Here is a 27,500-nt window from a genome sequence, read left to right as displayed (position 1 = left end):
TGTTTACAGACGTTTACGACAACTGTTTACAGATGTTTACAATGAATGTTTACAGTTGGTCAGTCCACCTCTGACCACTCTGTAACCTTTGACCTGTCTGTGACCTCTGACCTCTGTGTGCTGCAGGTCGTTGTTGCTGAGTCGTTTGATGACGTCGTTAACGATCCAGATAAAGACGTTCTGATCCAGTTTTACTCTGCTTCCTGTCCACACTGCAAGAAACTGGACCCAGTCTACAGGGAGCTGGCTCACACGGTACGGACCTGGTCAAACTCTTGTCCCGGTCTGACTCTGGTCCCAGTTTAATGCTGGTCCCGGTCTAACGCTGGCCCCGGTCTAACTCTGGTCCCGGTTTAACGCTGGTCCCGGTCTAACTCTGGTCCCGGATTAACTCTGGTCCTGGTCTAACATTGGTCCCGGTCTAACATTGGTCCCGGTCTAACTCTGGTCCCGGATTAACTCTGGTCCCGGTCTAACGCTGGTCCCAGTCTAACGCTGGTCCCGGTCTAACTCTGGCCCCGGTCTATCTCCGGTCTAACTCTGGTCCCGGTCTAACTCTGGTCCCGGTTTAACGCTGGTCCCGGTCTAACTCTGGCCCCGGTCTAACTCTGGTCTCGGTCTAACTCTGGTCCCGGCCTAACTCCGGTCTAACTCTGGTCCCGGTTTAAGTCTGGTCCCGGTCTAACGCTGATCTCGGTCTAACTCTGGTCCCGGTCTAACGCTGGTCCCAGTTTAAGTCTGGTCCCGGTCTAACTCTGGTCCCGGTTTAAGTCTGGTCCCGGTCTAACTCTGGTCCCGGTCTAACTCTGGTCCCGGTCTCTTCCCAGCTCTACTCTGATCCAAATATCGTCATCGCCAAGATGAATGCGGTGGACAACGACGTCCCGCTGGGCTACAACGTCCAGGGGTGAGACAGTTTGAGACCTGTATGTCTGTCTGTCTTTCTCTCTGTCTACCGTCTGTCTCTCTGTTTCCTGTCTCCTGTCTGTCTCTCTGTCTCATGTCTTTTTGTCCCTGCAGGTTTCCAACCATCTATTTTTCTCCAGTGGGTAAAAAGGAGGAGCCAATAAGATATGAGGTAACTCACCTGAGAGTTTAGGTTAGCAATCCCATAATCACATGACCTCCTGGTGGTCACATGATGTGTGTTTTCAGGGCAGTCGGGAGCTGCGAGACTTCCTGAAGTTTCTGAAGCGTGAGGCGTCTCGCAGTCTGATGCTCATCGGGTCGAAGGACGAACTCTGACACGCATCCACCGGCCGATCACAACCAGCTGGTCTCCGTGGCGACAACAACCATAAGGGGGGCAGAGGGCGCGTGGACCTGGACCAGAGAGAGGAAGTGATGTTTCTCCAAAACAAACTGAGCCAATCAGATTCCTTCTTTATTGGCCCGCCCATCATGATGTCACAGCGTCTGTCTGCCGCCTCATTGGATTGATTGATTGATTGATTTCTGGGGAACCCGGTGGTGCAGACTATTTATTTGTTATTTGTGTGTTTGTTTGTTTGTTTATTGATTTGACACTTGTTTATTTAGTGTTTATTAGTCTGACGTCAGGACCATCACGTCTGTCTGTCTCTCTGACTTTCTGACTGTCTCTCTGACTGTCTCTGACTCTCTGTCTGTCTCTCTGTCCGTCTCTCTGACTGTCTCTGACTCTCTGTCTGTCTCTCTCTCATACTGTCTCTCTGACTGTCTCTGACTCTCTGTCTGTCTCTCTGTCCGTCTCTCTGTCTGTCTGTTTGTTTGACGTCAGGACGATCAAACAAACAGCAGTTATAAACACTCAGTGATGAAAGAAGAACCATGATGTCATTAAAGAAGAACCATGATGTCATAAACAGCTGTCCTCCGTGCTGTGGTGTTCAGGCTCCTCCTCCTCACCAGCTCCACTGTTTCACTGCTTCCTTTTTGTTTTCTTTGTTTTTATCTCCATCTGATCTATCTTCATGTGTTTTCAATAAAATGGCTGCTGATTTATTTCAGTGTCCTTGGGTTTCATCTTTATGCTGTCCACCTGTTTGAGTAGATCACTGAAGGTTGAACACGCCTGTGTCTGCTCAGCACTGTCAGTGCAGCAGAGGTGGAGCTCCGCCCACAGTGAGACACAGAGATCAGAGGACACAAACACAGCAGAGGTGGAGCTCCGCCCACAGTGAGACACAGAGATCAGAGGACACAAACACAGCAGAGGTGGAGCTCCGCCCACAGTGAGACACAGAGATCAGAGGACACAAACACAGCAGAGGTCAATAACATAAATGCAATATTTTCAGCTGGACTGCAACAGAGGGGGCGGAGCTATAAAGAGTGTCTGTCACTGAGAGATCAAAGTTAGACAGGACTTTTCAAATTAAAACCAAGAACAGACCAGTGCATGATGCAGATGGAGGGAACGTGAAGGGAAGTGATGTCACAGTGATGTGTGGACAGAGTTAGGACCAGTAAGTAATAAACGTTTAGTTTTCTGACAGATTTGAGCTTCATCATCAATTCACTTGGTGTTGAATTGAAGCTGCAGTGATACTAAACGTGTATGTTGAGTATCAGTTTGTTATTGTTGACAAAAGAAGCTGATTCAGCTGTTTGGGTGGAGCTCTGCTATGTGATAAATGTTACTGAACCGGAGGAGCTCTCAGGAACACAGATTGGTTTGAAGGGTTTCATCAGTGACTGGTATTCAAAGATAAATGGCTGATTCTGTCGTTAATTGTTGCTTTACACAAATGTAACTGCAGTGATACTTTAACAAGCTCACATGTCCTGCTCGTCTTCACTGGAGGAACTTTATGTTTACTGGCGAGAACAAACCGTTTTTAATCCACAGAAAATCATGAAAAATCTAAATGGAGTCTGGCTGGTTTTCTCCTTAAAAGGCTGATCGCGTGAAGCTCCATCCTCCCACAATCTATTGGCGGAAACGCCTGTCTGTCATATTCACACTCTCAGCTGATTGGTCCGTCCTGAGCTGGTTTCCCCGCCCCTTCATGTACGGCTCCTTCTCCTCGTGCGTCTCAGAACCTTCCAGGCTGCTGTTTTCGGGTCGAGCTGTCAAAATGATCGGCCAGCAGGTTTTAGTGCTCAGTAAGTACCGCAATTTATTTAAAACAAAGCTTCACACGTTTAACTTTAAGCAGCAACCCGTCCGGGACCGGGGCTCCGTCCGTCCGGTCGCTGTTTACTGTCAGAGCGGCCCGGCTGCGACACAAAGCGGGGAGCGGTTTCTGAGCAGCGGCGGAGCCTGTGCTAACCAGGCTAACTGTTAGCATCGTCTGCTAACGGCTAAACCCGACGTTAGCATCTTTAGCTTTTGTGCTCATAAGCAGCCGGCAGCGTGCTGTGATGCTAGGCTAACCTAAGATAAGCTAATTCCGCCCAGTTCCTCAGCATGGGCAGACGGCTAGCAGTTTATTTGAATGCTTTTGGTGTCGCGGTGGTGTTAGCTGCTAACGTTAGCTTACAGACTCCTGAACCTGCAGGGGAGTCATTTATGAGTTATCGATCATCAAGTTATTTTTAGTGACGTCAGAGTGTAGAAATTCATAATTGATTTCTGTCTGTAAATAGCTGTTGATCAGATTAATTAAAGGTGGACGGTAAGGTCTGATAACCGATCAGTCCAGATGATCAATATTTATGATGAATCGTCTGAATGTTGATGTGATGTCACTGTGACATTAGACTGATCGATCAGTATCAGCTTTTCAAAATAAAAGCGTCCTGCGTTGGGTGTGTGCTCATTTAACTTCGTGTGTGTGTGTGTGTGTGTAGACCAGAACATGAAGAGAGAGTCCGGACGTAAAGTCCAGACAGGAAACATCAATGCAGCGAAGGTGAGTGTCATCATCAGTGATTGATCAGCTGATTAGCAGCAGATCAATAACACGATCAGTAAGACCATGAATACAATGATCAGTAACAAGTTACAGTTACCACGGTGACCTGACTCTGGTCATTAGCTGGTTACCATGGTGACCTCACTCTGGTCATCAGCTGGTTACCATGGTGACCTGACTCTAGCTGTCTCTGTTTGCTTCAGACCATTGCAGATGTGATCCGGACCTGCCTCGGCCCACGGGCCATGATGAAGGTCAGACCACCTGAACACGCTCAGTCACATGTATCACGTGACACGCAACGCGGAGGACACTGACCTGTGTGTGTGTGTGTGTGTGTATGTGTGTGCGTGCGTGCGTGCGTGCGCAGATGTTGCTGGACCCCACCGGAGGAATCGTGATGACCAATGATGGAAACGCCATCCTCAGAGAGGTCACACACACCTCTAACATCAATATCAGTACAGGTGTGTCTGTGTGTGTTTACTAACCTCCTGTGTTTCCATGACAACAGATTCAGGTGCAGCATCCTGCAGCCAAGTCCATGATCGAGATCAGCCGTACGCAGGACGAAGAGGTGGGAGACGGGACCACGTCAGTCATCATCCTGGGTGAGACGCACCGGCCCTTTAAGAGGAGACGCGTCACATGACCTCATGTTTCTGTCTGTCTCACTGTCCGTCTGTCTGTCCCCCCCCAGCTGGAGAGATGCTGTCTGTAGCGGAGCAGTTCCTGGAGCAGCAGATGCATCCCACGGTGATCATCAGCGCGTACCGCCAGGCTCTGGAGGACATGTTGGACACTCTGAAGGACATCAGGTACTGAGCCTGTCTCTGTCCTCTGGTTCTGTGTCCAGTCTGTTGGTGCTGATGATGAGTTGACACCCCCTCCCCCAGTTCCCCCGTGGACACGTCAGACCGCTCCATGATGCTGAAGATTGTCCACTCGGCTATCAACACCAAGGCTCTCAGCCGCTGGTCGGTTCTGGCCTGCAGCATCGCGCTGGACGCGGTCCGGACCGTGGAGCTGGAGGAGAACGGCCGCAAGGAGATCGACATCAAGAAGTACGCCAAAGTAGAGAAGGTACAGAACCGGGCCGGAACCGCACACCGGACCTCCGTCCTGGACCAGCAAAGCTCTGTCTATGTCCACAACCACAGACCAGACCTCTGTTCAGTACCCTCTCTCTCTCTGTGTGTGTGTGTGTGTGTGTGTGTGTGTGTGTGTGTGTGTGTGTGTGTGTGTGTGTGTGTAGGTTCCGGGGGGGTTCATAGAGGACTCCTGTGTCCTCAGAGGAGTGATGGTGAACAAAGACGTGACTCATCCCAGAATGAGACGCAACATCAAAGATCCTCGAATCGTCCTGTTGGACTGTTCACTGGAGTACAAGAAGGGGGAGAGTCAGGTAACACACTATACACCACACTATACACCACACTATACTACACACTATACTACACACTATACTACACACTATACACCACACTATACACCACACTATACTACACACTATACTACACACTATACTACACACTATACACCACACTATACACCACACTATACTACACACTATACTACACACTATACACCACACTATACACCACACTATACACCACACACTATACTACACACTATACTACACACTATACTACACACTATACACCACACTATACACCACACTATACACCACACTATACACCACACTATACTACACACTATACACCACACTATACTACACACTATACACCACACTATACACCACACTATACACCACACTATACACCACACTATACACCACACTATACTACACACTATACACCACACTATACTACACACTATACACCACACTATACACCACACTATACACCACACTATACACCACACTATACACCACACTATACTACACACTATACTACACACTATACTACACACTATACACCACACTATACACCACACTATACACCACACTATACACCACACTATACTACACACTATACTACACACTATACACCACACTATACACCACACTATACTACACACTATACTACACACTATACACCACACTATACACCACACTATACTACACACTATACACCACACTATACTACACACTATACTACACACTATACACCACACTATACTACACACTATACACCACACTATACTACACACTATACACCACACTATACACCACACTATACTACACACTATACACCACACTATACACCACACTATACTACACACTATACACCACACTATACACCACACTATACTACACACTATACACCACACTATACTACACACTATACACCACACTATACACCACACTATACTACACACTATACACCACACTATACACCACACTATACTACACACTATACACCACACTATACTACACACTATACACCACACTATACACCACACTATACACCACACTATACTACACACTATACACCACACTATACTACACACTATACACCACACTATACTACACACTATACACCACACTATACACCACACTATACACCACACTATACACCACACTATACACCACACTATACACCACACTATACTACACACTATACACCACACTATACACCACACTATACACCACACTATACACCACACTATACACCACACTATACTACACACTATACACCACACTATACACCACACTATACACCACACTATACACCACACTATACACCACACTATACACCACACTATACTACACACTATACTACACACTATACACCACACTATACACCACACTATACACCACACTATACACCACACTATACTACACACTATACTACACACTATACACCACACTATACTACACACTATACTACACACTATACACCACACTATACACCACACTATACTACACACTATACACCACACTATACACCACACTATACACCACACTATACACCACACTATACTACACACTATACACCACACTATACACCACACTATACACCACACTATACACCACACTATACACCACACTATACACCACACTATACACCACACTATACACCACACTATACACCACACTATACACCACACTATACACCACACTATACACCACACTATACACCACACTATACACCACACTATACTACACACTATACACCACACTATACACCACACTATACTACACACTATACTACACACTATACACCACACTATACACCACACTATACTACACACTATACACCACACTATACACCACACTATACTACACACTATACTACACACTATACACCACACTATACTACACACTATACTACACACTATACACCACACTATACACCACACTATACTACACACTATACTACACACTATACACCACACTATACTACACACTATACTACACACTATACTACACACTATACACCACACTATACTACACACTATACACCACACTATACACCACACTATACACCACACTATACACCACACTATACACCACACTATACACCACACTATACACCACACTATACACCACACTATACTACACACTATACTACACACTATACACCACACTATACTACACACTATACACCACACTATACACCACACTATACTACACACTATACTACACACTATACTACACACTATACACCACACTATACTACACACTATACTACACACTATACACCACACTATACACCACACTATACTACACACTATACAAACTATTGTGTACTGTGTGTGTGTAGACTGATATAGAGATCAGTAAGGAAGAAGACTTCTCCAGGATCCTCCAGATGGAGGAAGAATACATCCAGCAGATCTGTGATGACATCATCAACCTGAAACCGGACCTGCTGTTCACCGAGAAGGGCATCTCAGGTACACTGGTTCTGTTCAACTGGTTCTGGTTCTGTTCAACTGGTTCTGGTTCTGTTCAACTGGTTCTGGTTCTGTTCCAGATCTGGCTCAGCACTACCTGATGAAGGCGAACATCACGGCGATCCGCCGGGTCAGGAAGACCGACAACAACCGGATCGCTCGTGCGTGCGGCGCTCGGATCGTGAGCCGGACCGACGAGCTGCGTGAGGAGGACGTGGGTTTGGGGGCGGGGCTCTTCGAGGTGAAGAAGATCGGAGACGAGTACTTCACTTTCATCACCGAGTGCAAAGATCCCAAAGCCTGCAGCATCCTGCTGAGAGGAGCCAGCAAGGAGATCCTGGCGGTGAGTACCAGTACCGGGCCTCCTGTTCTGGTACCGGGGCTGTAATCCGTAATAACGCTCTCCGGTCCACAGGAAGTGGAGCGGAACCTGCAGGACGCCATGCAGGTGTGCCGCAACGTGCTGCTGGACCCGTTCCTGCTGCCGGGCGGCGGCGCCGTGGAGATGACGGTGTCGAAGCGTCTGACCGAGCGGTCTCGCGCTCTGACCGGCGTGGAGCAGTGGCCCTACCGGGCCCTGGCCCAGAGCCTGGAGGTCATCCCCAGAACACTCATCCAGAACTGTGGTGCCTCCACCATCCGGGTCCTCACCTCCCTCAGGGTACCAAACTTTATTAACAACGGGACTTTATTAACATAAATTCATAAATAAAGCACTGAATGTCGCTGCAGGACGCTGAAATCACCATCTGTCCTCCCTGTGTGTGTGTGTGTGTGTGTGTGTGTGTGTGTGTGTGTGTGTGTGTGTGTGTGTGTGTGTGTCTGTGTGTGTGTGTGTGTGTGTGTGTGTGTCTGTGTGTCTCTGTGTGTGTGTGTTCAGGCCAAACACACTCAGGACGACAGTGTGTCTTGGGGTGTTGATGGAGAGACCGGCTGTCTGTCCGACATGTCGGAGCTCGGGATCTGGGAGCCGCTGGCTGTTAAAGCTCAGACCTACAAGACCGCTGTGGAGGTGAGGCCGATCAATACTCATCATTACTGATCAGTAACGTACCATTATTGATCAATACTGGTACTGACTCTCCTCTGTTGCAGACGGCCATCTTGTTGCTGCGTATTGACGACATCGTCTCTGGTCACAAGAAGAAGGACAAGGAGGATCAGATGGGAGGACCAGGAGCCGAGTGACCCGCATCGACCCGGATCAACATCAGTCTGTGTGTGTCTGTGTCAGTAACCTGCTCCTGATGTTCCTCATGTCCTTATATGGTAAACCAGTTTCCATGATGTCATGTGACCTTCTGATTTAATTAAACACACTGAAATGTTTCCCTTTTCTCTTATTGATCACATTAATCAGACACTCAGCTGTCAGTCACAATTATTGATTATCTTATTGATGACAGTCAACAAATGGGTAGATAAATACCTCCTGATCTCCTGTATCTGGAACCATCTCCTGTATCTGGAACCATCTCCTGTATCTGGAACCATCTCCTGTATCTGGAATGATGTTGGTGTCTCCGGCTCCAATGCAACTGGTCCTGGTTCTGGTCCTGGTCTAGTTTTTTGTTCTTTAACACCAGAGTACTGTATTAACACCAGAGTACTGTAGTACTTGTGTACTTTAATAATGTAAACACAGTAGAAATACAACTCTAATCAGGTTAAACTTTGACCGGAAGTCACTTCAGAGGTCAGGTCAGGTGACGTCAGGCCTCAGAACCTGAACAACCAATCACAAAGTGTCCCTCTCGCTGATCTAATCTGACACTTATTGATCGAGTTCCATTTATTGATGACCTTAGCTCCTGATTGAATCATTTATTGATCTTTTTAACGGCTGTGAAAAGATTTTATTCGTTTTGTTCACTGATTAAATCACAGAGAAGCGCCGCCTGTGGGCGGGGCCTCCCTTAGTCAGCTGACTTGCAGCAGGTCATGTGGCAGCAGCGGCTCTCCGTCACAACAGACATGGCGGCGGTGTGGACGCTCAGCGGCGGAGCTCGTGCAGTTCTTCTCCTCTGTTGGTTCTCCTCGTGCCACATTTCGGTCAGCGCGGCGGGAACCTTCACGAGACAGGTGAGCGAGACAGGTGAACCCGGAAGTGTCTTAAATTAGGCCCTGAAAGAGCAAAACGTCCGCGGAGCTGAGCCGGAAGTGAAAGTGTTGAAGACGTAAATTCAAAACACATTTAATCCGAATCGAAATTGCTGAAATGTTTTCACGATTGAATCCAGGAGGTCACGTGCTCACGTTTTATGTCTTTGTTTATTTTAAACGTTCAAATCTTTATTTATAACAGATGTGAAACAAACAGGAACAAACCGTTTTTGTCAGTCAGTCAAGCTGCTGTACATGTTACATCCTTAATATTATTATTATTTCATTGCTATCATTATTATTATTATTGTTATCGTTATTATCATTATTATTATGATCATTGTCATTATTGTTATTGTTATTATTATTATGATCATTATTACCATTATCATCATCGTTGTTCCGGTGTTTGTCAACACATCACAAATCATTTCAGTTATTTTTTTGACACATGACTGATTTTCATCAAATTCATCCGATTATTGATTGATTGATAGATTATTTCAGATGATTATTTCTTCTGAATTATCAAAGAAAACGTTTTTGTTTTTTCATGAATCAAACAAATAAATAATACGTCAATAATTCAGGTTTCTTTGGAGTTATTGATCTGTGATCAATCAAATATAATACTGCCCTGTCCTCGGATCAATACCTCCCTCAGCTCTCCTTCCAGTTGAATCCGGGCTGGAACTCCTCGTCGCCTCCTGCTGGCGACCTGCTGCACGTGAGAGCCGTGGGAAACAACGACACGCTGCACTTCCTGTTCTGCAGCCAGGGGGCGCCGACGCTGCTGCTCGTCCACACAGACTCCGCCTCCTCCTCTGTCCAGGTGGGTGGGTTCATCAATTATTGATCAGCTGGTTATTGATCTGACTTTTTAAAAGACTTTCCTGTTACAAATGATACGTATTGACTAATATTGATGGGTTATTGATTGATGACATCACCATCTAGTATTGATCCTCTGTTCCTGATATTCAGGTGAACTGGACTCAGTTCTTGTCTCGTAACACCAGTGGCGGCCTGCAGGTGGAGCCGGAGAGCAGCGTGCTGTCCAGCGCCGCCGTCGTCTTCAGCCGGGTCAGAACCGCCCGTCGGTCAAATGTTTTGTGTGGTTGCCGGGGGTTACCGTCCGTCAAACCTTTGTTCTGTCTCTCAGCTGTTGGAGTACGACGACGTCAACAACACGGCTGATCCGACCTCTGACCTTTTCCCTCCGTACGAGCTTCGGGACTTCATCTGGTCCCGCCTCCAGCTGTCAAGCCCCGCCGCCCTGCTCTGCGGCACCACGCCCACCTTCGGCAACGGGTCGCTCTGCCTGCAGGTCTGTCGCCGTGACAACGAGGGTCACATTTTATTAAACAGACTTCAATCAATACTTTCTATAACATTCATAACTTCCTTTCAGCTGTCTGTCTTCGACTTAGAGGGACGGGATCAGTCGTGGCCCCGCCTCCTTCACTCTGCCAACTCCTCCCAGTTGGGGGTGTGGCTCGATGGCATACCGCCACGGGCCTCTCACTCCAGGTTCCTATTGGAGCTGCAGGTGGTGGGCGGAGCTTCTCCTGTGAGCAGCGTGGACGTCCGTCAGTCGATCGACGACGAGTTCACGCCGTCAATATTCAAGGTGATCGATAAAACTTTATTAACCAGTCTCAGCGAATGCCGCATCCATCTGACCTGTTGGTGTCCCTCTGACCTCTGACCCCAGGTGTCTCAGTGGGTGTGGTCAGAGAACGGCAGCGCAGACGTTCTGGGCTTCGCTCAGTGGAAGCCAGTAGCGTACCGACGGCGCCGCCCGGCACTCGAGGACGCCACGCCGTGCCGCCACTCGCCGCCGCGGCCTCAGAGCGGCGTCGCGGCGGCGTCCGGTCTGGTCCGAGCGTTCTTCTCAGAACCGCAGTCGGTGGGATTGAACGTGAGCTTCGGCCTGGCAGGAGAACCGTTCTACAACAGCACCGGGTTCCTCAGCTGGTCGGTTCCCCTCCTTCTGCTGACTGATCAGAACCCATCAGAACCGATCGATCGACCCTGACTGTGTTTACTTCCCGTCTCTGCAGGACGCTGCTGGTGGGCGTCGGCTCTCCGCCCGTCGACTCATTCTCTCCGCTCGTTCTCACCATCATGGCGGTCGGACTGGGAACTCCCATGATCCTCCTGCTGCTGGGCGGAGTCTGCGTCTGCCTCCATAAGAGGAGGGAGGCGGCGAGGACCACCTACGAGCCAATCAACTGACAGCTGAGCTCCAGCCAATGAGAGGGCAGAGAAACCCGATGGACAGGTGACATCACTGTGACATCCAACCAATCAGGACACAGCAGTTTTTTTTCCCAGACACTTTTTAAATGATGCAGTTCAGAACTCCATTTAGATTCTGATGCTTTAAAAGAAGCTTTTAAATATTTTAAATCTGTTGTTTTTATTTAAGTTTGGACTCAAACCGACCGTTGACCGTGTGGGGGCGGGGCTTATCCTGTCAGGTAAAACTGTGAAAGGTAAATCTAACCCGTCAGAGAACATTCACAGCGTTGAATATATTGATAGCTGTGACATCACGTGACCTGTCGACCAATCAGGGATGAGGTTGGACACGGACCTGGTTCTGGTTCTAAAACGGACCAAAGCTGGTTTGAATGTTTTTTTATCAACTGTTTGTTTTTATTCTCTTCGACTACTGATTGGACAAAAGTTTGATTTTAATAAAACGTGTTTGTACACAAAGTATTATTATAAGTAGTACTATTATTGTAAGTATTAAAGTATTATTACGTTTATTATTACTATTATTATAGATATTTTTACTATTATTATAAGTATTATTTTGTATTTATTTTGAAAAGATCAGTTGGTTACAGAGCAACCGATCAAAACTCCAGATTTAAACGTATTTGAATTTAACTTTATTAACACCCCACCCCCACCCCAGTCTAGATCAGGGTTCTGGTCCTCTTCAGCCACGACGGTCTCGTTTAACAGGGAATAAAAAGACTGTTAAAGATGAAACACGAGCCCTCGTGGCTCCGCCTCCTTTTAAATAAAGTTCAGGGTAGAAACTACAAGCAGTTTCTCCAGGTTCTTCTCCAGGTCCTGGTCCTGGTCCAGGTCCTGGTCCAGGTCCAGGTCCAGGTCTCCTAGATGGACTCGATCTGGCGGCGGACCTTTTCGGAGGCGAGGCGGTCGAGCCATCGCTGACGGAGGACCACGAGGATGGAAAACAAAACCGTCAGAGACAACATGGACGCCTCAAACTTCCAGAAGAGATGTTCCTCCATCAGGGAGGAGCGACAGCTGAAGGAGGAAGAAGAAGAGGAGGAATAGGAAGAGGAGGTTAGTATCTTTATCCAAACTCAGATTGAAGTCATGTCCTCTGATCTCTGAGCTTTTTAAATGACTTGAAGTGATGTCACTTCCTGTCGCAGTGACATCACTTACTGCTGAGGTGACCTCTGACCTCTTGTACTCCTCCTTGCTGCTCCTGGTACAGTTCACTCTCTCCACGTATCCCGTCTGCCTGCAAGCCAACTGAGATTTCTGGAACAAACGACACAGAAACACTCACGCTTTTATTCTGAATGCTCAAGAAGTAAGAAGGCATGCTGGGAAATCTGAGACTCCACGCTGAGGTCCTCTCTGTTCATTTCCCAGCATGCCTTCCTATCTCTTAAACAGGAAGTGATGTGTTTACTGACAGAGTTGAAGTCGCTGCAGTGAACACACTCCTCCGTCACGATGAACTCCTCCAGCAGCCAGCAGGGGGCGACAGGAGGCTTCACAGCAGCTGTAGAGGAGGATGACGACAACAACAGGTCCGTCAGGGTTCTGAACAACAACAACAGGTCCGTCAGGCTTCTGAACAACAACAACAACAGGTCCGTCAGGCTTCTGAACAACAACAACAACGGGTCCGTCAGTGTTCTGAACAACAACAACAGGTCCGTCAGGGTTCTGAACAACAACAATAACAGGTCCGTCATGGTTCTGAACAACAACAATAACAGGTCCATCATGGTTCTGAACAACAACAATAACAGGTCCGTCAGTGTTCTGAACAACAACAACAGGTCCGTCAGGCTTCTGAACAACAACAACAACGGGTCCGTCAGTGTTCTGAACAACAACAACAGGTCCGTCAGGGTTCTGAACAACAACAATAACAGGTCCATCATGGTTCTGAACAACAACAATAACAGGTCCATCATGGTTCTGAACAACAACAATAACAGGTCCGTCAGTGTTCTGAACAACAACAGCAGGTCCGTCAGTGTTCTGAACAACAACAATAACGGGTCCGTCAGGGTTCTGAATAACAACAACGGGTCCGTCAGGGTTCTGAACAACAACAACGGGTCCGTCAGGGTTCTGAACAACAACAATAACAGGTCCGTCAGGGTTCTGAACAACAACAACAGGTCCGTCAGGGTTCTGAACAACAACAACAGGTCCGTCAGGGTTCTGAACAACAACAACGGGTCCGTCAGGGTTCTGAACAACAACAACAACGGGTCCGTCAGGGTTCTGAACAACAACAACGGGTCCGTCAGGGTTCTGAACAACAACAACAACAGGTCCGTCAGGGTTCTGAACAACAACAACAGGTCCGTCAGGGTTCTGAACAACAACAACAACAACAACAGGTCCGTCAGGGTTCTGAACAACAACAACAACAGGTCCGTCAGGGTTCTGAACAACAACAACAACAACAGGTTTGTCAGGGTTCTGAACAACAACAACAACAGGTTTGTCAGGGTTCTGAACAACAACAACAACAGGTTCGTCAGGGTTCTGAACAACAACAACAGGTCCGTCAGGGTTCTGAACAACAACAACAACAATAACAGGTTCGTCAGGGTTCTGAACAACAACAACAACAACAACAGGTTCGTCAGGGTTCTGAACAACAACAACAGGTTCGTCAGGGTTCTGAACAACAACAATAACAGGTCCGTCAGGGTTCTGAACAACAACAACAACAATAACAGGTTCGTCAGGGTTCTGAACAACAACAACAACAGGTTCGTCAGGGTTCTGAACAACAACAACAACAGGTTCGTCAGGGTTCTGAACAACAACAACAACAACAACAGGTTCGTCAGGGTTCTGAACAACAACAAGTGGCTCTGTTGGTACCTGAACTCTTCTCTTCACTCAGCAGCACCGCTCCGAACACTCTGCAACACAAACGCATGACATCATCACTGCTGTCAGGTTTCCATGGTAACACAGGGTCCGACCTGTGACCTCTGACCTGTGACTGACCTGAGGGAGACGAGGCCCCAGAACAGAGCGTGGAGGACCAGAACTCGAGGCCGACAGCAGGCGACGGGGATCCGACAGTCGCTCTCCATCAGTCTGATCCTCCAACAGGACACCACAGCCACCCTGGTACCGACCGGGTCCGGGTTCTGGTTCTCGGTCTGGTTCTGAGTCTGTGTTGTGGGTTCTGGGTCTGGTTCTGTTTACATGGTGTTCAGACTGAATCAAAGGTTTTACGACTCCAAGTTGAAACCTGAAAAATAGAAAAGATCAATACATCAATCAATTCTGGTAACACGTGTTCTCCACCTCTGGTTCTGGTTCTGTTGGAGGTTCCTTCCTGTTCATGTTGAACTGTTGGTTCTGAGGATCAGCTGACATGATATTGATCACGAGTATTGATAATCGATCAACGGTTCTGCTGGTCATTAACAGGTTTCGTCTTGTTTGGTTGATCGTGACATTAAAAGTGTAAACTGATCAATAAACAATAAGATGTTAGCTAGCTGCTAATGCTAATGCCTGCTAGCCCCGTGTTTACCCACAGACGTGCTAGCTTTAGCTTCGTTTAGCTTCGGTCCGAACACTCACCGTCATCCTGAAACAGCCGCCATCTTGGACTCAGCGCGGGAACTGAGAGGAGAAGAAACCGGTTGAAACCGGCGGAGGTGCAACGTGTCCGTTAGGTCTACCGGAGAACAGAGATCTGCTCAGGAACACCGACTGTTACCGTAGCAGTTAGCGGATCCGTCCGCAGCTTCAGACCGACATCCCACCGTCGAGGAAGAGGACTCTTCCGGTACGGTGCCTTCACAATAAAAGCATAATATCTACGAGTTCTGCGACCAAAAGAAAAAAATACTTCAGATAATTCACTGGTTCTGTTCTTTAACGTTTTAGTGTCAAAACAGGATGAGACACAAAACGAAAGAAAATCAGTGACAAACAGGAACAAAACGAGATCAGTGTGAGTGAACACAACCAAAGACTCTCTCTCTCTCTCTCTCTCTCTCTCTCTCTCTATATATATATATATATATATATATATATGTGTGTGTGTGTAAATTACGTATATATACATGTGGTTATTTAAAATGTTTAGGAGCTGCTATTATGAAATGTAAAATTTTAACCTTTATTTTGAAGGCCTAAGAGTGTCACTTCCTTTCCTTGCCTCAGTTTAACGCAGGCGCAGCTTCCTCCTGATGTGTTGGAAACGTAAACGTAGCCTGACGTGAGAAAAGACGTCATCAGAATTCTGGAGGGCAGTTTTACTTCAACTTCATCTTCATCATAAGAAGTCTTCAACATCTTCATCATCTTCACCGCAGCTGAGTGGTCCGAACAGAATCCTCTGCTGATCAATAACATCGACGACAGATTGATGAGTTTAAACTCTTTATTAAAAACAGTTTTCAGTCATCAATTATCGATCTTCAATAATCGGTCGTTAGGTCGGAGGTTCTTCGTCATCGCAGGCTGTGGATGAACACCTGGGAACACCTGGACCTCCGCGGGCACCGACACACCTGACCGGACCCAGTCCTCTGGCCCCGCCCCTGACTCCGCCCCCAGCAATAATTGTCCAAATTACACTGAAAGGGGAGTGGCAAACAAAGGATGACATCACACTGTTGGTTTTCACTCAAGGATACTTTTTTTTTTTTTTTTTTTTTTTATCGAACGACAGTAATTTAATTTGAAAGGACTAAAGCTGCTTCCTATTTATTCTGGTTGCCGTGGATATTGAACTGCACAGTGTTTGATCAGTCATTAATCAATCAGAATGATCAGAGAGCAGTGGAGGTTTTACCAGGACGGTGACTCTCCGTCTTCTCAGGCGTCCACACAGTCCAGGAAGTCGTCCAGGAAGTTGCCTGAGGTCGTGTGTGCTGACCTCTGAGTTTTCAGGAACTTGGAGCTTAGAACAAAAAAATGAATGAGCTTCAGAAAGCAATGTTTGATCAGCTGATCATAGAGCTGTGTGACATCATCAGGAAGGAGGAGCCAGGACAATGTTAACAACATGTTCGTCTGTATCAGCGCTCAGTTCTAAAGCCAGCATCTGTGATGGTACAGGATGCATTAGGGCACATGGCATGGGTAGCTTGAACATCTGGAAGGAAGCATTAATGCTGAATGATATATTCAGGTTTTGGAGCAACATATGCTGCCATCCAGACAACGTCTCTTTCAGGGAAGGTCTTGTTTATTTCAGCAGAACAACGTCCAACCACATTCTGCACGTATTCCAACAGCATGGTTCTCTAGTAGAAGAGTCCGCTGATAAACTGGCCTCCTGCAGTCCAGACCTGTCAATCATTGAAAACATCTGGAGCATCAGGACATGAACAATACAACAAAGGAGACCCTGAACTGTTGAGCAGCTGGAATCCTCTATCAGGACAGAATGGGACCACATTTCACTTTCAAAACTCCAGAAACTGGTCTCCTCAGTTTCCGAAGGTTTCTAGAATGTTGTTAAAAGAAGAGTTGATGCAGCTCAGTGAACATGATCCTGGAACAACTTTATAGAGACGTGTTGCTGACATCAAATTCACAATGAGAAAATATATTTTATAAAACAATAAAATGTCTCAGATTCAACGTTTGATTTGTTGTCTTTGGTCTGTTTATAATTAAATATTAAAGTTTACATGATTTATAATCATCACATTCTGTTGTGATTTACATTTTCAGCAGCTGCTCTTTAGGAACGTTCCAGCCGACAGCATGAACATTGAATTATCAAATTATTCCTGATCAGCTTCAGGTTCTGGTTTGGTTTTAATCCCAGCATGCACCTGTCCTACCTGCAGCACAGGTGTTGCAGGAGTCACGTCAGGCAGCCTGGAGTCGACGCTCCACAGAGAGAGCAGCACCAGAAACACCACACACACAGCCACCTTCATCTGTAAATCATCTGCCGATCAGCTGTCGATCAGCTGTCTCTCTCCTCCGGGTTCTTCAACCAACAACTGAACAGGAAACGATGATCCTCTTAGTCAGGATTAGGAGTCATGTGACCAGACGATGTCATCACACCGACTCCTTCACAGAATTAGTGACACGTCACAGTTGCACCATCACAACACGAGTGATGAGTGTCAGACTGCATCATAGATCAATAACTAACAACAGATCAATATCTAATAACAGATCAATATCTAAAGACAGATCAATAACTAACAACAGATCAATATCTAATAACAGATCAATAACTAATAATAGATCAATAACTAACAACAGATCAATATCTAATAACAGATCAATAACTGATAACAGATCAATAACTAATAATAGATCAATAACTAACAACAGATCAATAACTGATAACAGATCAATAACTGATAACAGATCAATAACTAATAATAGATCAATAACTAACAACAGATCAATATCTAATAACAGATCAATAACTGATAACAGATCAATAACTAATAACAGATCAATAACTAATAAAAGATCAATATCTAATAACAGATCAATAACTTTATCAATGAGTTCTTCTCCTGAGCCGTATAGAAACTGAAGATCATATTAATTGATCAGAAGTCACCGTTTATTTAGATTTGATCTTTTATCTTTATATTTTGTAATTCCAACTTCCTCTTGCTGTCACAAAGTATTTTATTGTGAAGTCCTGCAGCGGCCCGGCGGCCTGTTTCCGGTTCCGGGTGCGTGTCCGCAGCTTGCTCGTGTGGATGTGGAGCTGCAGCAGGACATGAGTGGAAGTGGGACTCTCCGATCGGTGGAACATGTCCAGACTTCAGGAGCTCAAAGATTCCTTCAAACGGAGGCTCATCACGGCGGCTCGCGCGCATCTGATCGGACACGTGGAGAGATCAATATCCGGATATGAAGAGGCGATCGATCGTAGACGGAAACTCGTGGATCTGCTTTCAAACCGCGACGAGCTGCGGACAGCAGGTTGGTTTTTATTTCTGCTGTTAGCCTGTTAGCTTTGTTGTTAGCCTGTTAGCTTTGTTGTTAGCCTGTTAGCTTTGTTGTTAGCCTGTTAGCCTTGTTGTTAGCCTGTTAGCCTTGTTGTTAGCCTGTTAGCTTTGTTGTTAGCCTGTTAGCCTTGTTGTTAGCCTGTTAGCTTTGTTGTTAGCCTGTTAGCCTTGTTGTTAGCCTGTTAGCCTTGTTGTTAGCCTGTTAGCCTTGTTGTTAGCCTGTTAGCTTTGTTGTTAGCCTGTTAGCCTTGTTGTTAGCCTGTTAGCCTTGTTGTTAGCCTGTTAGCTTTGTTGTTAGCCTGTTAGCCTTGTTGTTAGCCTGTTAGCCTTGTTGTTAGCCTGTTAGCTTTGTTGTTAGCCTGTAAATAGTGTAAAGATCTACATCTCTGAAAGATCGGGTTCTATCCCACCGGAGATCCTGTGACTTGGAGGCCGCGGCACACAACCTGCAGACTCCGGTAGGAGCAGAGGTGGAGGAGTGTATCTGAACAACGACCGGTGTCCAGCTGGGACATCATTGGGAAACTCTGCTTCCTCTCGGTGTTTCACAGCCAGGTACTCTGAGAGTACTCTGAGACCTGGACCGGGACCTGGACCGGGACCTGGACCTGGACCGGGTACTCTCAGAGTACTCTGAACTGTACTGAACTGTGTACCTGGCTGTGAAACACGTTCTATCTGCAGAGGGAACTTTCTTCCATCCTCATCCCAGCACATGTTGACGTACTCTGGAGGAACTGCAGCACTATTAGCAAGCAGCTAAACGCTCATCCAGAGGGAGCTGTGATTGTGGCGGGAGACTTCAACTCCGCACAACTAAGTTCTACAGAAATGTAACCGACCAGAGACAAGAATCCTCTGGACCAGGTGTCCACCAACATCTCCACACCTCAGATCATCAGACCACCTCTCACTGGAGGACAGCTGTCCTGGAGGAGGACAGCTGTCCTCACCCTGAACCGCTGCTTCGCCCGCTTTGACGCAGCACAGCGGAGAAACAGCTGAGAAGACTCGGGTGGAGCAGACACTCTTCCTCCAGCACCACCAGGTGAGCGCCACTCTGAGGAAGATCCACATCACCGAGGCAGCTGGACCTGACACATACGTCAGGATGCTCTTCGTTGACTTCAGCTCCGCCTTCAACACCATAATCTCCCATAAACTGGTGCATCAACTCAACAACCTCCAACTGTTCCTGGACGTTAGTCAGGATGGAGAACCGACATCCTGAACACACGAGCAAACAAACAAACTCAGATTTTCATCGTTCGACGACTTTAACAAAGTTTCTGTTTCCTGCAGGCGAGCTACAGTGGGACCGGGACCTGGACCGGGACCGGGACCGGGACCTGGACCTGGACCTGGACCAGCAGGACTCCCAGGTTAAAGAGGAGCCTCAGATCTTCAGAGGTGAGGAAGATGAGCAGAAACCTTCACAGCTTCATCACAGCCGGACTGAAGACAACAAAGAACCAGAACCAGGTCCCGGTGAGTCCTCGGAGACGGAGGTCAGCGATGGCGACTGGGAGGACGGCAGTGCGGCTCGGTCCGGCGTTGCGGTCATCACGGCGCCGGGCGGCGGAGGTTGAAGGTCGTTGGTGTGTCCGGACTGCGGGCGGCGGTTCAGCCGGAGGGGAAACCTGCAGGTTCACCTGAGGACGCACCGCGGAGAGAAACCGTACCGCTGCTCCGTCTGCTGCCGGGCCTTCAGCACTCACCTGCTGCTGAAGATGCACCTGTCGGCCCACCGCGGGGACAAACCCTTCACCTGCAGCCGGGCAGGTCCGATACCACAAGTGTATCCAGAACCAGGCCGCCCGGTCCGGACCAGAACCGCAGTGGCTCCGGCTGTGATGCTCTGAACCGGATCCTGATGGGTCCTGATGACGTTAACGGGGGCGTTGCACGTGCACGTTAACAGGGTGGGTGATGACGTCATCACGTGTGCTGTTACCAGGTTAGAAGGTGATGAAGAGGTGTGTCCATGGAAGTGTCCAATCAGGAAGCAGGAGGCCTTTAGTATTTATATAGGACACACCCACTCTGACATTCACACTTATTGATTGTTTGTTGATAGTTTGTTTGTTGTTTATTGATGTAAACATGACAAACTGAATAAAGCTTGTTGTCTTCAGTCACCCATCAATCATTTATCAAATCTGTCACGTGTTGATGATGTGTCTGAGACGGACAGTCTGAGCCAGAGAAACTGCATTTTATTTTGAAAGGGGACCCCGGAAGCGACAGCATACGTTGAGGCCGGTGTGATATTGGGGATGGTTAGCACAGTTAGTACAACACACCGGGAGGCACATCAAAAATAACAGAACAAGCCCGTCCTAGTCCGGTTCTGTGAGCTGGACCGGCACCGGAACCTGCAGGAAATGGATTTAGTAGCCAGACTGGAGTCTGGGAGAACCGGTCAGTCCGGCATGAAGCTGCTGGCGCTAAGCTAACGATACCTGGGCCTGGTTCTGGTCCTAGTAGTCCTGCTCAGTACGCTTCAGAACAACGTTCGGGACATAAATACGTGTTTCAGCTGGACCCGGTCTGAACCAGCAGAACCTGCACATCACCAGCTAGCTGGACCACTCACCTTTAACCCCAAAACGTCACTATGGCAATGGAGGCTGGGTCACCATGGTAACAGAGGTTTTATTCATGCAGAGCCAAAACAAGTCGATTAGTTTTATTTTTTGACTTATTGATTCCTTGTTGATTTATTATTGATTCATTATTGATTCATGATCGATTTATTATTGATTCATTTTAATCCTTGATCAGTCAATCAGTTATTGATACCTCTATAAGCTGATTTATTGATTATTTGTGTATCTTTAGCTGCAGGTCTATGTTTAGCTCCTGTACCAGACCCCCGTCCCCCTCCCCTTCCCACACACACACAAAACACCATCTTTGTACGTAACGTCATCACGCTGTGGCCCCGCCCCCTTCATATGGAGGATTTTTTTTTTTTTTTTTTTTTTCCCCCCCCGCCGCCCCTGCGTCCATTATCACGGAACCGCAGCGGGACCCCGCGACCGCAGCAGGCCGCCCAGGAGGACCAGACCGCCGGGGACGAGACGAGGATGAGAGCCGCTGGGACGGAGAGCCGACCGGAGGAACCGCTAAACCGCGGAGGAGGCGACATGACTGCGGAATAAACAGGCGAGAGGACGCCGCTGCGCTGTTGGTGAGAGGGGTGATGGACAGGTGGAGGTGGAGGATGAGGAGGATGGAATGCAGAAGGAGGAGGTGCAGGAGGAGGATGGGGTGCAGGAGGAAGAGCACCGGCTCTGACCGCTGCCGTGTCCTCTCACCGCGGCCACGGAGCTGGTCACAATAATAGGAACAGCCTTCATCATCATCATCATCATCACTGATTGTTCTCGACACACTGACTGAGCGCGTGCGTCTCTTCCAGCGGCCCACAGGCAGCATGTCCGGGCCGGCCGGACCGGCACCGCCCGCCGGGTCCAGTCCGGACCTGAGCCATCTGACGGAGGAGGAACGGAGCATCATCCTGTCGGTTCTGGAGCGCCAGAGGAAGGAGGAGGAGAAGGAGCAGAGCATGCTCAGGTAATGGGGGGGAGGGGGAAATGGGGTCATTAATGATCAGCTGCTGACAAAATAAAAGCATAAAATATATACATGTGAGTTTCAAAATAAAAGCCTGCTGAGCTGCCACAGGAGTCAAACTGACAGGAAGTCACTGTGATGTCATGTGACCAGAAGGTGACCTCTGACCTCCAGTCAGTCCTTCAGACTGCAGGTCTCAGTATCATCAGCTGACTTTCAACCTCAGCAGCTGATTCTTGTTCAGTCCAGAGGCTCTCAACCTGCGAATCGGAGCCCTCCAACAGTTCACAGAGTCAACCTGCAGGGTCGTCTGATGAAGAAGAACCTGGTTCATTTCAAGAACCTGGTTCTGTTTGTTAATACGAGACTGCACCTGAGTGGGGTTCATCTCTGTACCGGAGGGGACGGGTCCATCTGGGTCCATCTGGGTCTGCATGAGGTTCGGAGGGGATGAGTCCAGAAGAATTTGGATGCAGAGCCAACAATTTTTACTGATCCGCTGATCAATCAGCTGTGACAGTTTGAACAACAACATTGATCAATAACGAGTTTCACCGCCTGATTGGATCAAAAAGCTCCTGATGTTAAAGGTCCACCTAAACAAAATCACCTGCTGTGACATCACCGACTGGAGGCGTGGCCAGGCACGCATCATGACTGATCACATGACGGTTTGTGTGTGCTTTTAATTTGATTTTTTTCTTATCCGGTCCTCAAACCTCACTGACCTCTAGAACCTCCTCACTGACGTATAGATCCTCCTCACTGACCTCTAGAACCTCCTCACTGACGTATAGATCCTCCTCACTGACCTCTAGAACCTCCTCACTGACATATAGAACCTCCTCACTGACCTCTAGAACCTCCTCACTGATGTATAGAACCTCCTCACTGACCTGTAGAACCTCCTCACTGACGTATAGAACCTCCTCACTGACCTGTAGAACCTCCTCACTGACCTCTAGAACCTCCTCACTGACGTATAGATCCTCCTCACTGACCTCTAGAACCTCCTCACTGACATATAGAACCTCCTCACTGACCTCTAGAACCTCCTCACTGATGTATAGAACCTCCTCACTGACCTGTAGAACCTCCTCACTGACGTATAGAACCTCCTCACTGACCTGTAGAACCTCCTCACTGACCTCTAGAACCTCCTCACTGACCTGCAGAACCTCCTCACTGACCTCTAGAACCTCCTCACTGATGTCTAGAACCTCCTCACTGACCTGTAGAACCTCCTCACTGATGTCTAGAACCTCCTCACTGACCTGTAGAACGTCCTTACTGACCTGTAGAACGTCCTTACTGACTTCTAGAACCTCCTCACTGATGTCTAGAACCTCGTCACTGACCTGTAGAACCTCATCACTGACCTCTAGAACCTCCTCACTGACGTCTAGAACCTCCTGACTGATGTGTGATCTGGGAGGATCAGACTCCTCCTGGTGGTGATGAAAAGAATGAAAACTGGTTCTGCTGAACGTCATCAGTTTCTTTCATGTTTATTCATATTTCTGATTATTTGATGCACCATTTGTTACGTATGTTTCTGTTCTGACATCATTTTTATTTTATTTCATCCTCCTCATCTTCATCCTCATGTTTACGTCAGCAGGGATCAGGAGGAAGGAAAACCTCCTCCAGCCTTGTAAGTATCTTAGTCAGGACTACATTTCTCAGAGTGCCCTTGTCCTGGCCACACCTGCCCCTCATTTGACTGCTTCCTGTTTCCCTACCTGACCCCGCCCCTTGGTGCTGGTGCTTCCTGTCAGCTGACTGTCTGTGTTAACTAGACAGGGGGAGTCCGTTCTCAGGGCTCAGTCCGTTGGTCAGTAACATTGTGCAGGTTAAGAGTCCAACTCAGGAGGAGTTGCAGACTTGAGTAACCATGGTAACACCTGTCGCTCAGGTAGAGAACTGGTGGATCAGAACCGGGAGGTCCACACGGAACCTCAGGCCTGTTCCTAACTTCTATTTGTGCGAATGGAACTATCAATCCCATAATGCACTGCAGGGAACTGGTTCAGTCTCAGAAACGAGTTTTTCGTATTTCTGTCAGCTGACAGTGATTGACACTTACAGGGCCACAATGTCTGCACATCGTCGTCCATGTCTGACCTGATGCCGTCCCGTGGAAGTTTTCAATAATCTCAGAATTTAAATATCCCACAAATCATTCCGTCCCTGAAGGCGACACAGACATCATGTGATCTCATCAGCACCCTCCGAGCTCTCCTTTCTTTGCCCCCCCGACAGGAAGTTGCATCAGCAGTTCGAGATGTATAAAGACCAGGTGAAGAAGCTGGGGGAGGAGCCTCCTGCGGCTCCGATGGCGAGGGCGGAGTCTTCCACCTGTGGCATCTGTCGCAAGACAAAGTTTGCAGATGGCTGCGGCCGAGCGTGCTGCTACTGTCAGAGCCGCTTCTGTGCCCGCTGCGGGGGGCGTGTCCCGCTCAGAGCCAATAAGGTGAGTGTGTGAGCGGGGCGTGTCTCCATGTTTCCATGGGAACCAGCTGTGTTGTGTTCTGGCTCCGACTCGGTCGCCATGTTTGTTGTTCCATCAGCTGTTTGCTCAGCTTTGCGAAAAATACGCTTCTGTCCACGAAGAAATTTGCGTCACGTCTGTAACAGCAGCGTGTTCGTACGACGTTTACGGTCAAAACAAAAAATATTAACGAACGTTGGACTGTTTTAATCCATCAAAGCTGCTCGTTCATTAATGATACTGATGACATCACCAATCAGTTACCAGTAGAAGACAAGGTTGTTGTTGTGGTTGTTGTGGTGGTTGTGGTTGTCGTGGTGATTGTTGTGGTTGTTGTTGTGGTTGTTGTGGTGCTTGTGTTGGTTGTGGTTGTGGTGGCTGTTGTGGTGTTTGTTGTGTTTGTTGTGGTTGTTGTGGTTGTTGTTGTTGTTGTTGTGGTGGTTGTTGTTGTAGTGGTTGTGGTTGTTGTTGTTGTGGTTGTTGTTGTGGTGGTGGTTATGGTGGTTGTTGTTGTGGTTGTTGTTGTTGTGGTGGTGGTTATGGTGGTTGTGGTTGTTGTTGTTGTTGTGGTGGTTGTGGCTGTTGTTGTGGTGGTTGTGGTGATTGTTGTTGTGGTTGTTGTTGTGGTGGTGGTGGTTATGGTGGTTGTGGTTGTTGTTGTTGTTGTGGTGGTTGTGGCTGTTGTTGTGGTGGTTGTGGTGATTGTTGTTGTGGCTGTTGTTGTGGTGGTTGTGGTGATTGTTATGGTGGTTGTTGTTGTGGTTGTTGTTGTTGTGGTGGTGGTTATGGTGGTTGTGGTTGTTGTTGTTGTTGTTATGGTGGTTGTGGTTGTTGTTGTGGTGGTTGTGGTGATTGTTGCTGTGGTTGTTGTTGTGGTGGTGGTTATGGTGGTTGTTGTTGTGGTGGTGGTTATGGTGGTTGTGGTTGTTGTTGTTGTGGTTGTTGTTATGGTGGTTGTGGTGATTGTTGTTGTGGTTGTTGTTGTGGTGGTGGTTATGGTGGTTGTGGTTGTTGTTGTTGTTGTGGTGGTTGTGGCTGTTGTTGTGGTGGTTGTGGTGATTGTTGTTGTGGCTGTTGTTGTGGTGGTTGTGGTGATTGTTATGGTGGTTGTTGTTGTGGTTGTTGTTGTTGTGGTGGTGGTTATGGTGGTTGTGGTTGTTGTTGTTGTTATGGTGGTTGTGGTTGTTGTTGTGGTGGTTGTGGTGATTGTTGCTGTGGTTGTTGTTGTGGTGGTGGTTATGGTGGTTGTTGTTGTGGTTGTTGTTGTTGTGGTGGTGGTTATGGTGGTTGTGGTTGTTGTTGTTGTTGTGGTGGTTGTGGCTGTTGTTGTGGTGGTTGTGGTGATTGTTGTTGTGGTTGTTGTTGTGGTGGTGGTTATGGTGGTTGTTGTTGTGGTTGTTGTTGTTGTGGTGGTGGTTATGGTGGTTGTGGTTGTTGTTGTTGTGGTTGTTGTTGTTGTGGTGGTGGTTATGGTGGTTGTTGTGATGGTGGTTATGGTGGTTGTGGTTGTTGTTGTTGTTGTGGTGGTTGTGGCTGTTGTTGTGGTGGTTGTGGTGATTGTTCTTGTGGTTGTTGTTGTGGTGGTGGTGGTTATGGTGGTTGTGGTTGTTGTTGTTGTTGTGGTGGTTGTGGCTGTTGTTGTGGTGGTTGTGGTGATTGTTGTTGTGGCTGTTGTTGTGGTGGTTGTGGTGATTGTTATGGTGGTTGTTGTTGTGGTTGTTGTTGTTGTGGTGGTGGTTATGGTGGTTGTGGTTGTTGTTGTTGTTATGGTGGTTGTGGTTGTTGTTGTGGTGGTTGTGGTGATTGTTGCTGTGGTTGTTGTTGTGGTGGTGGTGGTTATGGTGGTTGTTGTTGTGGTGGTGGTTATGGTGGTTGTGGTTGTTGTTGTTGTGGTTGTTGTTATGGTGGTTGTGGTGATTGTTGTTGTGGTTGTTGTTGTGGTGGTGGTTATGGTGGTTGTGGTTGTTGTTGTTGTTGTGGTGGTTGTGGCTGTTGTTGTGGTGGTTGTGGTGATTGTTGTTGTGGCTGTTGTTGTGGTGGTTGTGGTGATTGTTATGGTGGTTGTTGTTGTGGTTGTTGTTGTTGTGGTGGTGGTTATGGTGGTTGTGGTTGTTGTTGTTGTTATGGTGGTTGTGGTTGTTGTTGTGGTGGTTGTGGTGATTGTTGCTGTAGTTGTTGTTGTGGTGGTGGTTATGGTGGTTGTTGTTGTGGTTGTTGTTGTTGTGGTGGTGGTTATGGTGGTTGTGGTTGTTGTTGTTGTTGTGGTGGTTGTGGCTGTTGTTGTGGTGGTTGTGGTGATTGTTGTTGTGGTTGTTGTTGTGGTGGTGGTTATGGTGGTTGTTGTTGTGGTTGTTGTTGTTGTGGTGGTGGTTTTGGTGGTTGTGGTTGTTGTTGTTGTGGTTGTTGTTATGGTGG

General features: G+C 47.6%; 5 protein-coding genes across 17 annotated transcripts in view; 4 read left to right on the top strand and 1 right to left on the bottom strand.

Annotated features, from left to right (window-relative positions):
- The window catches only part of LOC138209938 (protein disulfide-isomerase A3-like), an 8,459-nt gene extending 6,476 nt beyond the window's left edge, over positions 1 to 1,983 (top strand). Inside the window, exons 10-13 of the mRNA XM_069168750.1 lie at positions 127 to 255; positions 828 to 907; positions 1,021 to 1,078; positions 1,156 to 1,983. Of these exons, the coding sequence (XP_069024851.1) occupies positions 127 to 255; positions 828 to 907; positions 1,021 to 1,078; positions 1,156 to 1,245 (357 nt within the window). The 3' untranslated portion in view covers positions 1,246 to 1,983. The remainder of the gene's footprint in view (positions 1 to 126; positions 256 to 827; positions 908 to 1,020; positions 1,079 to 1,155) is intronic.
- A 996-nt stretch (positions 1,984 to 2,979) lies between these two features.
- cct3 (chaperonin containing TCP1, subunit 3 (gamma)) lies at positions 2,980 to 9,029 on the top strand. Its single transcript, XM_069168645.1, has 13 exons — positions 2,980 to 3,087; positions 3,775 to 3,836; positions 4,043 to 4,093; positions 4,210 to 4,272; positions 4,354 to 4,450; positions 4,540 to 4,657; positions 4,736 to 4,922; positions 5,095 to 5,244; positions 7,568 to 7,700; positions 7,781 to 8,043; positions 8,116 to 8,361; positions 8,581 to 8,712; positions 8,796 to 9,029. Exons 1-13 carry the CDS (start codon positions 2,991 to 2,993, stop codon positions 8,886 to 8,888), a joined length of 1,692 nt encoding a protein of 563 aa, XP_069024746.1. The 5' UTR covers positions 2,980 to 2,990; the 3' UTR covers positions 8,889 to 9,029.
- Positions 9,030 to 9,649: 620 nt separating this feature from the next.
- Positions 9,650 to 12,528, top strand: glmp (glycosylated lysosomal membrane protein). The gene is made up of 7 exons (XM_069168643.1): positions 9,650 to 9,782; positions 10,468 to 10,635; positions 10,788 to 10,886; positions 10,966 to 11,130; positions 11,215 to 11,433; positions 11,518 to 11,780; positions 11,867 to 12,528. Exons 1-7 carry the CDS (start codon positions 9,675 to 9,677, stop codon positions 12,039 to 12,041), a joined length of 1,197 nt encoding a protein of 398 aa, XP_069024744.1. The 5' UTR covers positions 9,650 to 9,674; the 3' UTR covers positions 12,042 to 12,528.
- Positions 12,529 to 12,721: 193 nt separating this feature from the next.
- jtb (jumping translocation breakpoint) lies at positions 12,722 to 15,844 on the bottom strand. Its single transcript, XM_069168644.1, has 6 exons — positions 15,651 to 15,844; positions 15,063 to 15,312; positions 14,934 to 14,974; positions 13,496 to 13,584; positions 13,258 to 13,337; positions 12,722 to 13,094 (listed from the first exon to the last, which is right to left on the bottom strand). The coding sequence occupies exons 2-6, from the start codon at positions 15,149 to 15,151 to the stop codon at positions 12,938 to 12,940; spliced, it is 456 nt and encodes a 151-aa protein (XP_069024745.1). The 5' UTR covers positions 15,152 to 15,312; positions 15,651 to 15,844; the 3' UTR covers positions 12,722 to 12,937.
- A 6,162-nt stretch (positions 15,845 to 22,006) lies between these two features.
- Positions 22,007 to 27,500, top strand: part of LOC138209955 (regulating synaptic membrane exocytosis protein 2-like) — a 30,955-nt gene continuing 25,461 nt past the window's right edge. For 6 of the 13 annotated variants that reach the window (XM_069168792.1, XM_069168791.1, XM_069168789.1 and 3 more), the window contains exons 1-3: positions 22,007 to 22,208; positions 22,440 to 22,594; positions 24,857 to 25,067. In XM_069168792.1, coding sequence (XP_069024893.1) covers positions 22,455 to 22,594; positions 24,857 to 25,067 — 351 coding nt within the window. In that variant the 5' untranslated portion in view covers positions 22,007 to 22,208; positions 22,440 to 22,454. The remainder of the gene's footprint in view (positions 22,209 to 22,439; positions 22,595 to 24,856; positions 25,068 to 27,500) is intronic. The other 7 variants (XM_069168786.1, XM_069168787.1, XM_069168793.1 and 4 more) reach the window with 2 other exon arrangements.

The sequence above is a fragment of the Embiotoca jacksoni genome, unplaced genomic scaffold, assembly GCF_022577435.1.
Source record: "Embiotoca jacksoni isolate LCO1_2020_lvr unplaced genomic scaffold, fEmbJac1.0.p SCAF_41, whole genome shotgun sequence".
NCBI lineage: Eukaryota > Metazoa > Chordata > Actinopteri > Embiotocidae > Embiotoca > Embiotoca jacksoni.
The sequence above is the reverse complement of the archived record's forward strand: the minus strand, read 5'-3'. Positions and strand labels throughout refer to the sequence as shown.